We start from the raw sequence: 13,213 nt of genomic DNA, 5'->3' as shown, positions 1-13,213 counted from the left end.
AAATTATAGTCATCATCTAAGCCATATTGAAGCACCATATACTTAAACAGCCAAATCCAACTGCTGACAGAAAAGCTCTTCATCCAGAAATGGTTCTGACTACTGGCCACATGGAAGTAATTCCATAGCTCATATAGTAGTCCCGCATAACTTATTATTTAGAAATAAACAGTTTTTTAAATGTATCGGAGTAAACTCAGTATTTGATAAAAAAAAAAGTGTAATCAAGTTGTATCTGTGAAATTTTAAGCCTGAGAGTGTCTCAAGGTTGTTGTCATTATGATTATCATCATCATAATCATCATCATCAATGAAGATTAAACCACCTAAGACTTTTTCCACCCTCAAATACTTGTTCAGTCTGTTTTCTTTGAACAGCCAATCTTATTCTTCCTTGTTTTAGCCTATACAGTTTAGCTGCGCGACTTGGTGTTCAGCTTTCCTGTTAGATGCTCTTTCAATTTGTACCTGCACTTAACTTTTTTGTTTCGATTAAATATGTTTAATTCTTATAATAAATCTATAGCGACAGTTGAAAATTTGTCATGCCGTCACTGGAACTCTTTCCTGCTTTTTGTAAGCAGTCACCTTAACCATTAGGCAAGAGTCAAACTGTCATTGTCACTGATTTTCCACTTAATGATTTCCGAACACTACTGCTAGAGGTTCTTCCACAGAGTACGTAACTGTAGCACCACCAAGAGACTGGAGTTGATAGAGTCAAAGCCAGTATGTCTCCTTTAATAGCCCAATAGTTAAGGCAACGTTTCACAAAAAGCAAGAAATCTGGGTTAGAGTCCATATCTGACACATTTTCAGTTTTCATTATAGGTTCATTACAAAGTAATTTCATAATAACTTAATGACTGGCAGGGATACCATTTCATGTCACTGCCTATTCACTGATTTCATACTCATCAATTCATTCATTTCATTTCAGTGCATTTAATTCATTTCACATTTAATTCTTTCCTTACATCTTCAGTTCTTTTCCTCTGAAATGATACACAACCAGCAACTGCTCTCAGAAATCTCATCTTCTATAATTTTGATACATTGTTTAGTAAATGTCCAATATTCACAGCCATATAACAATGTTGGCACTGGTATTGCTTTATGTAGTGTAAGCAATGTATCTCTTCTATTGCTTTTAATTGTGTCTCATTGTGCTGCCTATGTACTGGAATGAATTCCTGTAGCTGTCTACTCACATCATCATTTGGTGTGTAACTACTGTTTCATCATATTTGTTAACTTTATCCATTTTTTTCAATATTAATAACATTTTGACCCTAACTGGTTCACATCCTATAAATGTCATCACTTTTGTTTGCATCCTATGAATGTCATCGCTTTTGTTCTTGATGTGGATTTATTTAAATTATATTCATCTGGCAGGTGTGAGGCATGAATGGTGTCCAGTGGTATAGCCATCCATGCTGCATTCACCTGGTTCCATAGTTCATCTGTGGTGGTTGGCATTGAGTCACAGTGCTGCACCCATTATTTCACCAAATCCCACACATTTTCGATTGGCGACATGTCTGGTGATCTGGTGAGCCAGGGCAAAAGACTCGCATCCTATGACACCAAGAAGGCATGTGATCGAGCAGCAACATGTGATCATGCATTGTCTTGTGGAAAAAATGGCATCTGGGGTGTTGTGCAGAAAGTGTATGGCTAGGGGTCACAGAATGTCATTCACGTAGGTCACAATGGTCACAGTGTCCTGGACATGCACCAACTGTGGTTTGTTTTTGTACCCAATAGCACCCTACACCATAAGGCCTTGAGTTGGTGCTGTATGTCTTGCTTGAATGCTGTCATTGTCATGCCCCTGCAGCTTTCTGTGGCAAGCCAAAATCAGGCCATCATTGCCAAACAAACAGAACATGGATTCATTCAAACACACTATCTGATGCTATTCTTGTCCTCAGTGAGATTGTTCCATACACCATTGCTCTCTAGCATGTTTCTGCACATTCGTCAAAGGTAGGCAGAGAAGTAGATGATGCACACATAATCCATGCCATAATAAACGGCGATGGACTGCCACCCCTGATAGTGCATGATGTGTTATACTGTTCCATTTTTGCACGAGATCTGAGGAGGACACAGATCTGTTCTGCAATGCCATTAGGATGAGGGGTCAATCTTCTTGGTGAGTGGTGCGACCTGACCCATCTCCTTGAGTTCTACAGCCTTCCATGAACCATTCTGCACACATCTGTTGCACTGCCAAAACACAGTAATTTCCTGGATGGATTTATCATGTTCTCTCATGCCAATAATATACTCTCTTTGGAACTCACTGATTTGACAGTACGATTCACGCGTACATCCTTGAGGTATACTGCATGTCTGCTCAAGTCACACTGATCAATTACCTTCAGATTATAGTGACAACGAGAACCACAGACATATTTTACTGATAGGTCATGTTGTGCCGCAATACCGATGTTGACCTTGAACCTCCAGGCTAACATGGTTCAAATGCTAATCCTTTCTGCATGTACATGTCCTGTGAATATGAACATCCTATCTCTAGTCCTTCAAGGTATTCTGTTTATTTTCTGGATATGAGTGCACATTTATTTGCTACTTTCACAAGCAGGTACATACTATATTGTAGATCATCTTCAGTTACACCTAAAATTTTTTGCTAATCTGCAAAGAGCATTGTGTCTGGAGTAGTTTTAAATATTTTAAAGTGTCAATATAAATATGGCATGGGAAGTTCTGACAGAAAGTAAATAATTTAGAGGTAAAGATAACAGCTCACAAAATAGTAGAAATGTTGAGTTAGAGCTTTGATAGGTTTTGGACAAATCAGTTTTTGAGCTATAGTATACTTTAAAAAAAGCACCTTTATGGCTACATTGTGCTGGCTGAATAGACAGAGCCAGGACTGCAGTTCTGCAGGTTGACTGGGGTGAGGGATTGTGTCAGACGGTGTGGGCAAGGGGAGAATGGAGCCTGGGGAGTATTGGGTAAGGGTGGGCTGACAGTTTGGAGGGAGGGCTGCAGGTGCAACAGATAGGAATGCAACACATGATGACGCTGGTGTGGGGAAGCGGATTATGTGGCTGTGACAGAACAGAGGAAGGCAAGACAGAGAAAGAGGATGTGAGTGCAAGATGAGTGAAGTTAGCGTCTCAAGGCAGGGTGGAGGTCGATGTAGGGCAGGGTATTAGTGGAGACAGGAGGAGTGCAGGAATGAAGGATGTGCTGCAAGGACAATTCCTGTCTATGTAGTTAGGGGAAGCTGAAGTTCCAGGGAAGGATCCAGATGACATGACATGAGATGTGAAGCAGCCCTTGAAATTGAGCATGTTGTGCTCAGCAGCATATTCTGCCCATGGGTGGCCAATTCTGCTCTTGATCACAGTTTGACGATGGCTATTCATTTGGATGGAGAGCTGATTGGTGGTTATGTCCACAGAAAATACTGTGCAGAAATTACAGCAGAAATGGTATTTGATATGGCTGCTTTCATGTGTGGCTCTGCCTATGATGGAACAATATTAGCCTCTGACAGGAACAGAGTAGGAAGTGCTATATGGATGAATGGGTCAGGAATGGTACCTGGGCCTTCCAACGGGTATGGCCTATGTGGCAATGGGTTGGGAAATGGTATGACACACCCACCTCCAACCTGCACTGCTCATCCTGCACCCACAACTTCTTCCCCACAGTCTCCTGTTCCTCTGTTATGTCACTCTCTTCCATTCCATTGCCCCACATTCATTGTCATGCACTGCATGAACTTATTATTGCCCTTGCCCATGTGTCACATTTCTGTCTTACACGTCAGTTACTTCCTCTAACCACATTTTTATTCGGTACACCAGCTACCTCCCTCCAAGCCATCAGCCACCCTTTCCCAAATGTCCTTGCCTCTCCTCACATCCTTTCTCACCTCACTCACTTGACACTGTGTGTGTGTGTTTGCACTTAAAGATAAATCTTTTATTTTGCAACTAGGGCTTTCTTTTCAAGAACATAGGTTCACCTAAGTCACAGCTAAGAGTGAGATTATGTACACAGTGGTATCCATATTATATGTCTTACAGCATTGTGGTATAGTGACTACTAAAATACATATAGCTAGACCACTAGTCACTATAAAACATTATCGTCACAGGAGATCATATGATTACTGATACTATTTTGAATTATTGGACGAACCAGGATTGTCTATGATGTAATTATGATGAATTTATGTCTATTAAGACCAGAAATGGATGTTCCGTGGGATGGCTGTTGATACTGTATAAGATATTGCAACATTAACTGAAATTAACAAAGCAAACTATACAGTGTGTCACAAACATAATATCATTATTTACAATCATATTAGCATATTTTAAAATGATGATTACTATGCTACAAAGCATGCTCCAACTTATATTTTGGTATGTCAATGTCTACATCCATGTAGGTATAGTTACAAATAAGAATGCCATTATTTAGAATGATATTAGCATTATTTTAAAGTCATTATTACTGTGCTGCAAAGCATGTTCCAACTTATATTTTGGTATGTCAATGTCTAAATCCATGTAGCTACAGCTACAAATAAGAGATTTGCCACCTACATACAGATTGATCGTACCTGATGTGGCTGACTGCAAGACAATAGGCATTGTAAGAAAATTTGAAACAATCTGCACATCATAAGTAACTGTTGAGACTAATAATATATTCTGACACATTCCACGAAGGAAATATATATATATATATATTCAGTGCATATAATATATTGCTATTGCTGTCCACACAGATCCATTTCAACAGTGGAATCGAGTCCATTCTCTCAACACTTCTGAGCTGTCATATCTGCATGACCAGCTGGAAAAGCTGAAGGGTTGTCGTGGTAGTGCACAGTGCACTGTTGGGAATGCAGCTGCTGATGCGCAGCTTTACAGGAGGCACAAGCATGTACACTTTCAAGGTATGGAGTACATTGATTTGTTTGAAATTTTCAATCAAATTTGATAAACTACTTCTTAGCATTGATTTGAGACATTTGGTAATGTACACAGTGAAATCTCCTGTAAATATTTAAGTACAGTCTATAACTCACAGTAAAAAAAAAATTCTTATTACCTGATTTCTACATAATTCATATAAAGTATAAAAAAACTGTGATGAAATCTTATCGTAAAAACTATCTATCACACATGCTACATAGTGAAAATCATCTTGAAGTTCTGACACACAGTTTTTATGAAAGACATTTTGATGTGAACACACCACAAGATGCTAAAATTTTTTATAGTTCTGCGTTTTTTTTTTTTTTTCTACACACACACACACACACACACACACACACACACACACACACACACACACACACACAAAGTCATATTATATAATGAGGCTATCCAATTTTGTTAAGATATATAAACTGTGGCAAAGAAATGTAGGTATGTAGTTTAAGAATAAGAATAACATAGTGTTATGGCAAGTTTTAGAGAGAAAGTATTCCTAGCTGTTCATGTATTGGATAAACTACATCCAGAGTTGTACTTTGGAATAAGTTTTTAAAGTACAAAAATGTGTTACAGAACACTGTATATCACAAATTCAGGTGTATTTTCTCTTTGACTCATAATGACTTATGGTCATGTAGTCAATTAATGATGTTTATCTAGAAACCATGAAAATAGGTCATTGTTATCACCTCTGTATGTGTTTCATTCTCCAAAAAGACATCTTAAATTCAAGGAAAATTTAGTTATATAATCTGCTATTTCACTTAGTCAACATTTTCCTCTATATTAGATGCAAATATCCTTTTGTACTATTTGGGCCACTCATTATCACAGGATACTTGAATGTTCTGCATTGGAGAAAGAACTTCAGAATGTACTTTATATTCATATAATCATTTTTTCAAACTTGATGAGGTACTTATTTTAGACTCTTTTTGATATCTGATAGATAGTAAAGCAGCTGACACAATCAGATTAAATGACAAAATTAAGGTGCCAACTTAATGGTGAAATTAACAGAAATGGTTTGATTTTTCTTTTATGAATTGGTATCTATTTTGCTGGGAGACCTGGACATGGCTGGTGAACTTATTAATATGCTTAATGAACATCTTAACAAATGCAAAATATAAAATAATAAATTGCACAATTGGCCTTGCATTATACAATGGAGAATCTGACACATTCCCCTGTCCTTTGTTAATTTTTTGGTCATTAACTGTCTTCTGTAATTTAACTACCCTCCCTTTTGAACACCTCCTACATTCATTGTTTGTCTTATGAATTTCTTTCAAGATCCCAGTCTAGATAGGCCATCAGCTAAGCACATCATCAGTGAGTCAGTTCTCATGCTAACTCCAAATAAACAGAGGAAGAAGTTATCAAAGTGAGTAAATGAAAAAAACTATAAATTTAACCTGTCAGTATGTCACTCTCAGATACATTTTAAAGCTCACTCTTAAACTGGAATGCACGTAAAGAGATTTTAATGTAAGATCATAGATACGGAAGTAAATTCTTATTCCTTTAGCATAGATAATTACATCATTTGGCACAGAAGTTTCGTGTTACTTAGTTCACTAGGGATTTTCTGTGAGCTTCTGCATGGCTGAATCATTTCATAGTTAATTTCATTAAAAATAAACAAACAATGGCTTAGCATTTATTTCAGACAAAAAATATTTTAACAGTCCTGCTTTCATTGTCATTTGTATCCCTTGCATGGGATGGGATGCTTTACAACAATGCTATGTAGTATATGCATCACTGCAAATGGCTTTGTTGCTCTGAAATTAGTTGCAGTCCCACTGCCAGCTGGCAGAGGCTTTTGAAATTAACCTTTAAGAAGCAACAGTTATTAATTTAAATTCATTTTCCATAATATACCACAGCAAAAAATGCATCTGCTTATCAGTTAGTGTAATAGAAACATGGAATTTAAACATTTGCATCTTTTTAAGTCTTGTGAGCTAAGGTAAATATTTAAAGTAAAAATTAAAACAGTAATAGCAGTGACTGAAATGCTGCAGAATCATCCAGTTAGATGCAAATGGATTATTAGGGAACTCGAAGTTTCATAATGAACAAATAATTATGGAAAGCAGCTAATGATTTCACAAAAAAATGACACTAATAACAAGTGTGAGGGGAAACACAAAGAAGGGTGTTTAATAATCGAGTAAGAAATGGTAACAGGAAGACAGGATGTAGCACAAGTGAAAACTGAGAAAGTAACATTTACCCAATATTGTAAGCTAGATCACGAAGATAATCAATGTTTGAAAAGAAGCTACATTCAGATAGTCGATGTGTGCCAAATTGTATTGGAAATAAAATTACCTTTTATAACTGGAACAAAAGGTTATGAGACTCCGAATGATTTGTTAACAGTTACCAGAATCTACTGTTATGACTCATAGTATGTCCAATAACTCATACTGCTGACTGTTACAGTCAGAGTCACAAACATTGCGGGTCAAGTTTATGCTCATTCTTTATCAGTATTCTCTGACAGCCAGTGAGTGTTCAGTAATGTCCTGAGCACTCTGCCACGAATGTTGTAGCCAGTGCAAGAACCGAACATGACTGAAGTATAATGGTGCAGAAGGGAAACATGGATTATTCTTGTTTGTGAGGATGGGTTCGAGTCTTCTGTGGGCATTGTATGGGTCTGCGGATGATTTGGAGACAGATGTGATGTGTGGAAAAGCTGCAGACAAACCAGCTGTGATGAACAATAGTCCTTTACTAATTTATTTTCTCAAACAGTCTTCTGAACTGCTCTATTTTCTGGCACACTCAGGTGTTCCCTCATAATATCCAGCACTGTAGCTACAGGCGAGTGTACGGTGAGTGGAGTGGACAGAGTGCTGAGCTGGCATCTCTGGTATTCTGGCTGGGACTGTAATACCTGGCCATAGGTGCTATGGATATGGAGTGTCACCGACATCTATTCCACTGCATAAAGTCACAGTGTCCCTGGTACATAGTGACAGCTTTGCTCTGAGTCATAGTCTGGACTGACACTGAAGAGCATGGGCAGACACAATGTTGGCTGCTTGAGCTGGGAAGACAGGCAGTGAGTGATACCACGTTGTGACCCAGTGGTAACAGAATTACAGTGATGACTCTGATTGACAGAGACTAGGCATCACATGTTGCCCAGCTGGCAGTGGTTAAATACTGCTGTTCCCTGCTGATTTCATACTAACAGCAATGTACCTGGGTTGCACCAATTGTTCTGTGCTGGATGATGACCCCATTGTCTTAATTGGCTGCAATACCTTCTACAGGCTGGCCTGATGTCTCTCAACACAGAAGTGTTGTGAAGATGCTGAAAACACAGTCCATTGGCCAGCTGCGACTGACTCTGACTGTGGCTTGATTTTACCATGGTGCTCCTCTACTGGTTCCATGTCTCATTTATAACTTTTTATCGTTACAATTTCCTTCCTTCCATGAAGAAAAATTCACCACATTTCCACCTTCATTCATATCACTTCGCCCTCTCAACCATGAAGTCCATACATTCTTCTCTGCACATTGTTTACTTCAGGTCACTTTTAATCCTTTTAGCAGGTATGGCATTTCAGATTGTGGGAGGGTAATGAGAACCAGGAAGGCATTTTAACTTATTTACTTTTTGCATGCTAAATTCGTGTCTCCCACATTTGCCTATTACATATATCATATTCCTCCAACAATTCAAATGAAATACTCAAATACTGCATTGTGTTATACCCCGCATGTGCACAAATAATATGACACATTATCTGGGGTCAACATAAAAAAAAAGACATCACTTATCCTGCACACTTCTCATTTTGTTAATCTATATGCATACAATTCTGTTACTTTATCACTGTGAGCAAGCAAATAGTGAAAACTACTTGCAACAACCTATCATTATCAACTATCAAGGAGAATACACATATTGTGGCTACACTCTACCTTAACCTAGGTGAAACAGGACTGACCTATGCAAACAGAGTGATTCGTGCACTGCCCGCTTGCTTAGTGATACTGGCCTGTGTGAACTATGTGATACGTGTATTGTCCTTTTGTTCCACATTCTTATATGTTAGCAATTCAGAAAAGTTTTTTTGCAATAGTAAGAGACCTATGGTAAAGTTGTTTTTGTCACTGTTTCAAAATGTCATGACTTGGGAATCTGTACCAACTTTCTTCCTCTTTTCATCCTGTATTCCTCTCTCTCTGGCAGATTTATACCACAGACCCAGCTATAGGTGCTATACAAGCCTCACCTGTGCTGTACATTAATCTTGCAATTTCCTGACTATGGATGCCCCACCTGTGCCATACAATAAAAAATCGCTTTAATTCCTTTACTTCTACATCTCTTCCAACATCTACTAGAGTTTCCCACTATGTCACTTCTTTTGTTCAGTCAGCTGTTGCTGGTGGGTTTACTGCTATCATGAAAATTGCTTCTCAAGGGACATGGAGCGGTTCAACTAATAATGTTAGGTTTGATGACCATCTCGCATACGTGTGGTATCTCTGCATGTAGGCTGCTTTAAGACAATGCTGAATGAAGACAGTAAAACCTAACCAAACAATACCATTGCATCTCTTTATTCTCATTCTAAGCCACTGGCACTGTATCATGACTTAAACTCACATTAATGAACAAAGTAGTACCTGTTAACTATTTTCTCTGGGTGTCACATTTTCCGAGTTACACCTCCTAATATTCCTGACTTGGTCATGACCTTAAACCCTATGTTATGACTATATTTGATTACTGATATACATGTTACTTTTATCGCCCTTTGTCATCCAAAAACACTTACTCTATGAAATTCTTTATTTGCAGAAAAAATTATGCCTCTTTTGAATCACCATTACAAAATTATGATGTTTTCATAGTATCCAAGTTTTCTATGCCTGGGTCAGACACATTCTCAGGCTGGTTAATGCACTTTTTATGGCAAAGCCAACATACTATGGGATATGGGCAATGCATGGGGTGGAATGTCAAGGTAAATTTCACTGGGTGTATATCATTAGATTTAACAGTTCAGTCCTTCATCTCTTACCAAACACTACAGCGGGATATAACCCAGACATTATGAAAAAAGGTATGGGGACATCAAACCAAAGGATGTACGGAATTCCATGCATGAAAATAAGAAGGTTTGTACTGCTACTTACATATCTTATTGCCCCTGTAACATTACTGCTGTCACTCCTCTGCTATCAGCGTGCTGTGTATCTTCCTGGTTGTCGTTAATCCATCAGTTCCCAAAGCAATCCATATTCTGTTCAGTGCAGAAATGGAATGTGGATAATTCTTGTGTGTATCTTTATTAGGATATGCCCAAGTCCACCATGGGCATTGTAGATCGTTTGGGGACAGGTGTGACATGTGGGAAAGCTGCAGACAAACCAGTGGAAAGCCGCAGACAAACCCCCAGCCGCCTGAAACATGATGATCTGGTTCAACTGCAGTTAAATACTGCTGTTTCCTGCTGATTTCAAAGTAACAGCAGTGTTCCTGGGTCACACCAATTGTTCTGCACTGGGCAATGAACCCGTTATCTTAATCAGTTGCAATAACTCTTGAGGACTAGCCCAGTGTAGTCTGTCAACACAGAGGCATCCTGAAAATGCAGTCCTCTGGCCAGCTATGACTGACTCTGGCTGCAACTCAATTTTGGCATAGTGCTCCTCTGCTGGTTCCAACTTTGATTTATAATTTTTATCCTATACAATAGCAAGTTATTTACTGAATTTTTATTCCTTTGATTGTGAGTTCTGATAAGCAACAAATTCTACGTAACCAAGTGAGAGAGAGAATTTGTAGCATACAGTTTCTTCAAGTGCAAAGTTCCTCTATTTGTTTACTGAAACTGTTGCTGTCTGTGCCTCGACCTGTGCTGACCACCATCGTTCATGAATCACACTATAGAGCAGGCAGCTTTCATCCTTATTGGAAGTTTTATGGTAATCAGTACATGTCACTGGAGGGGTTCAGCAGACAACTTCATAAATTAGCTGCACAAATTCAAGTGTGACCACTGTTTACCTTTTTTCCCTAGTTCATAGTGGTAAACCTATACTTTGCTAGTATGGCTTCAAATATGTAGCTGCCAATTTTTGTACAGTGTTGCTCCTCTGAGTAAATCATGAAATCTGAAACTACTGTGTATTTCAGCTGCATGATTATCGCTCTGGTAGGAATGGGAAATGTTTATGGTAGTATGGACCTCATTTTATGGTGCAGTTTAAGAAAAACACAGACTCATTATAAGACCACGATCAAAAAGAAGTAATTTTGTGACTGGATGCCTCATCAATTTTGGTCAGGCCAGAAAAGTCTGAGAGGAGTGTTCTGCTAGTTACTTTAAGGACTTCATCTTATTATTGTTTCTTTGATATTTAGGAAGGTCATCATTAAGGTATAACGATGCCAGGATATCCCAGAAATAATCTTCTATATGAGCAGCTGCAGGAAAAGGGAAAAGTGTCATCCCCCCCCCCCCCCCTCCTCTTTCCATTCTTCGGCCTGAAGGCTGTACAGCCAAAAGGGAAGGTTTGAATATTAGCTGTCTTTGACAGTAGTCCTTGAACTTTTAAATCAATCCTTTTTTTGGGAAAAGATTAATGTTCACATTATTTACTTATACAAAAAGTTTTTACAAGTGTATGCAGAAGCTGAATAAGGTTTGCGATAGGGCAGTTGGACCTACATGCTCTTTCTTCCTTTTTGTAGCATGAGCAATGTCACTTGCAGCTTGTGAAACGTTGACTATCTCTGATGATTCTCTCTGACCGACTGAGCTTTTCAAATGTTTAATATGCCAAGGAAAGATTAAATATTTCAAACTTCACAGTGTGTTCCAAGGACACACACACACACACACACACACACACACACACACACACACACACACACACACAAACAAACAAACAAACAATGAACCGAAGGTGATATTTAAATGACAAATAAATTAGTAAAAACAGCAAAAAGTTGAAATTCTTGCAGAAAATCAAGAAATCTAAACTGTATCATCAATAAACTTGAATCAGATTAAACCTTGGTAGCCTAAGGATCCTTGAAAGATATCTTAACTAATCAATAAAGAATAAGGAAGCATATGATAAAATCTTTCAGGTGACTGTGGCTCAACAAGAATTTATCAATTAGCAAAGGCGAGATCATCTTCAGCTTTTCAATGAAATGAGGTCCATATGGCATAAAAAGCTTAACCTACAATCATCTGTCTTTGCCCTACCTCCAACTTATTTACTGTAAAACATTTCCAAAACTTCATCACTTCTATATGAGCTATGTTAAAAGGTCACCTCAATTGTGAAATCTGGCCAGTACACAAACAGAACATCACTTGTTTCTAATCAGTCACTACTTATGCATACATAATCAACTGTGAGGATACCTTTATAGGAATAAAGTACTGAAGAGAATCTGCTGATGAAAAAGTCTAACTGAAAAGGCTCTCATCAAGGACAAACTGTGCTGTACAAATAGTCTACAGCAAAAAAAAAAATCCTCTTGAGTGTATTCTGAAACACTACACACTTGGCTGTTTTTCTGTTACTCAGATAACCTGTAATTACCATTATCAGTCCTTCTGCTCCCAAGATTTGAAAACAGGAAATGGACTTCCAATGAATACTCCACTATTTGTATGTTCTGTGATCTGTCTTTTATTTTACTCATATAATTCTTATTTTACCATACCTCCCAAGTGTCTTAAGTTAAAAGATGTAACTATTTACCCGAACATAGTAAATTGCTTCTGAGTTTCATTTTTCACATTTGGCAATGTAAGTGCTTAGAGCTCACCATTCATAACTGGTACTGCCCTACAAGTGATTTTTGGTGGGTTGTTCTTTTGGCCTAGGACTAAGTAAATTTCTCCTTTCCTCTACAGTCTATACTTTTCTATACCTTTATAGCATGGTAGCTTCATCTTCTAATAAAGGTGCTGTTGATTCCGAACCAAAGCTCAAATTATCATTTTCCACTTTTTCATATGCGTGTCATATCTCTCTCAGTATTTTACTATTGCATTCAAAATGAATGTGACGGTAAAGTAGTTATGGCTTTTGACTTTTATCTGGAAGAAAAAGGTTTCAAACTCTTGTACATCCTACATAAAATCACTAATGGGTTTAATACTTGTACCCAGTAACTTGTTGACCAGTCATGTGTGGCAGTAGAAGACAGC

At 38.0% G+C, this 13,213-nt stretch overlaps 1 protein-coding gene across 2 annotated transcripts in view; it reads left to right on the top strand.

Moving 5' to 3' along the window:
• LOC126162400 (extracellular sulfatase SULF-1 homolog) overlaps positions 1-13,213 on the top strand; it is a 782,309-nt gene that overhangs the window by 763,912 nt on the left and 5,184 nt on the right. The window contains exons 20-21 of one of the 2 annotated variants that reach the window (XM_049918892.1): positions 4,784-4,954; positions 6,294-6,384. In XM_049918892.1, the coding sequence (XP_049774849.1) occupies positions 4,784-4,954; positions 6,294-6,384 (262 nt within the window). The remainder of the gene's footprint in view (positions 1-4,783; positions 4,955-6,293; positions 6,385-13,213) is intronic. The other variant, XM_049918893.1, reaches the window with a different exon arrangement.

The sequence above is a fragment of the Schistocerca cancellata genome, chromosome 2 (assembly GCF_023864275.1).
Source record: "Schistocerca cancellata isolate TAMUIC-IGC-003103 chromosome 2, iqSchCanc2.1, whole genome shotgun sequence".
In the NCBI taxonomy this organism is placed as follows: domain Eukaryota; kingdom Metazoa; phylum Arthropoda; class Insecta; order Orthoptera; family Acrididae; genus Schistocerca; species Schistocerca cancellata.
Note: the sequence above shows the minus strand (reverse complement) of the source record. Positions and strands in the feature narration are given on the sequence as shown.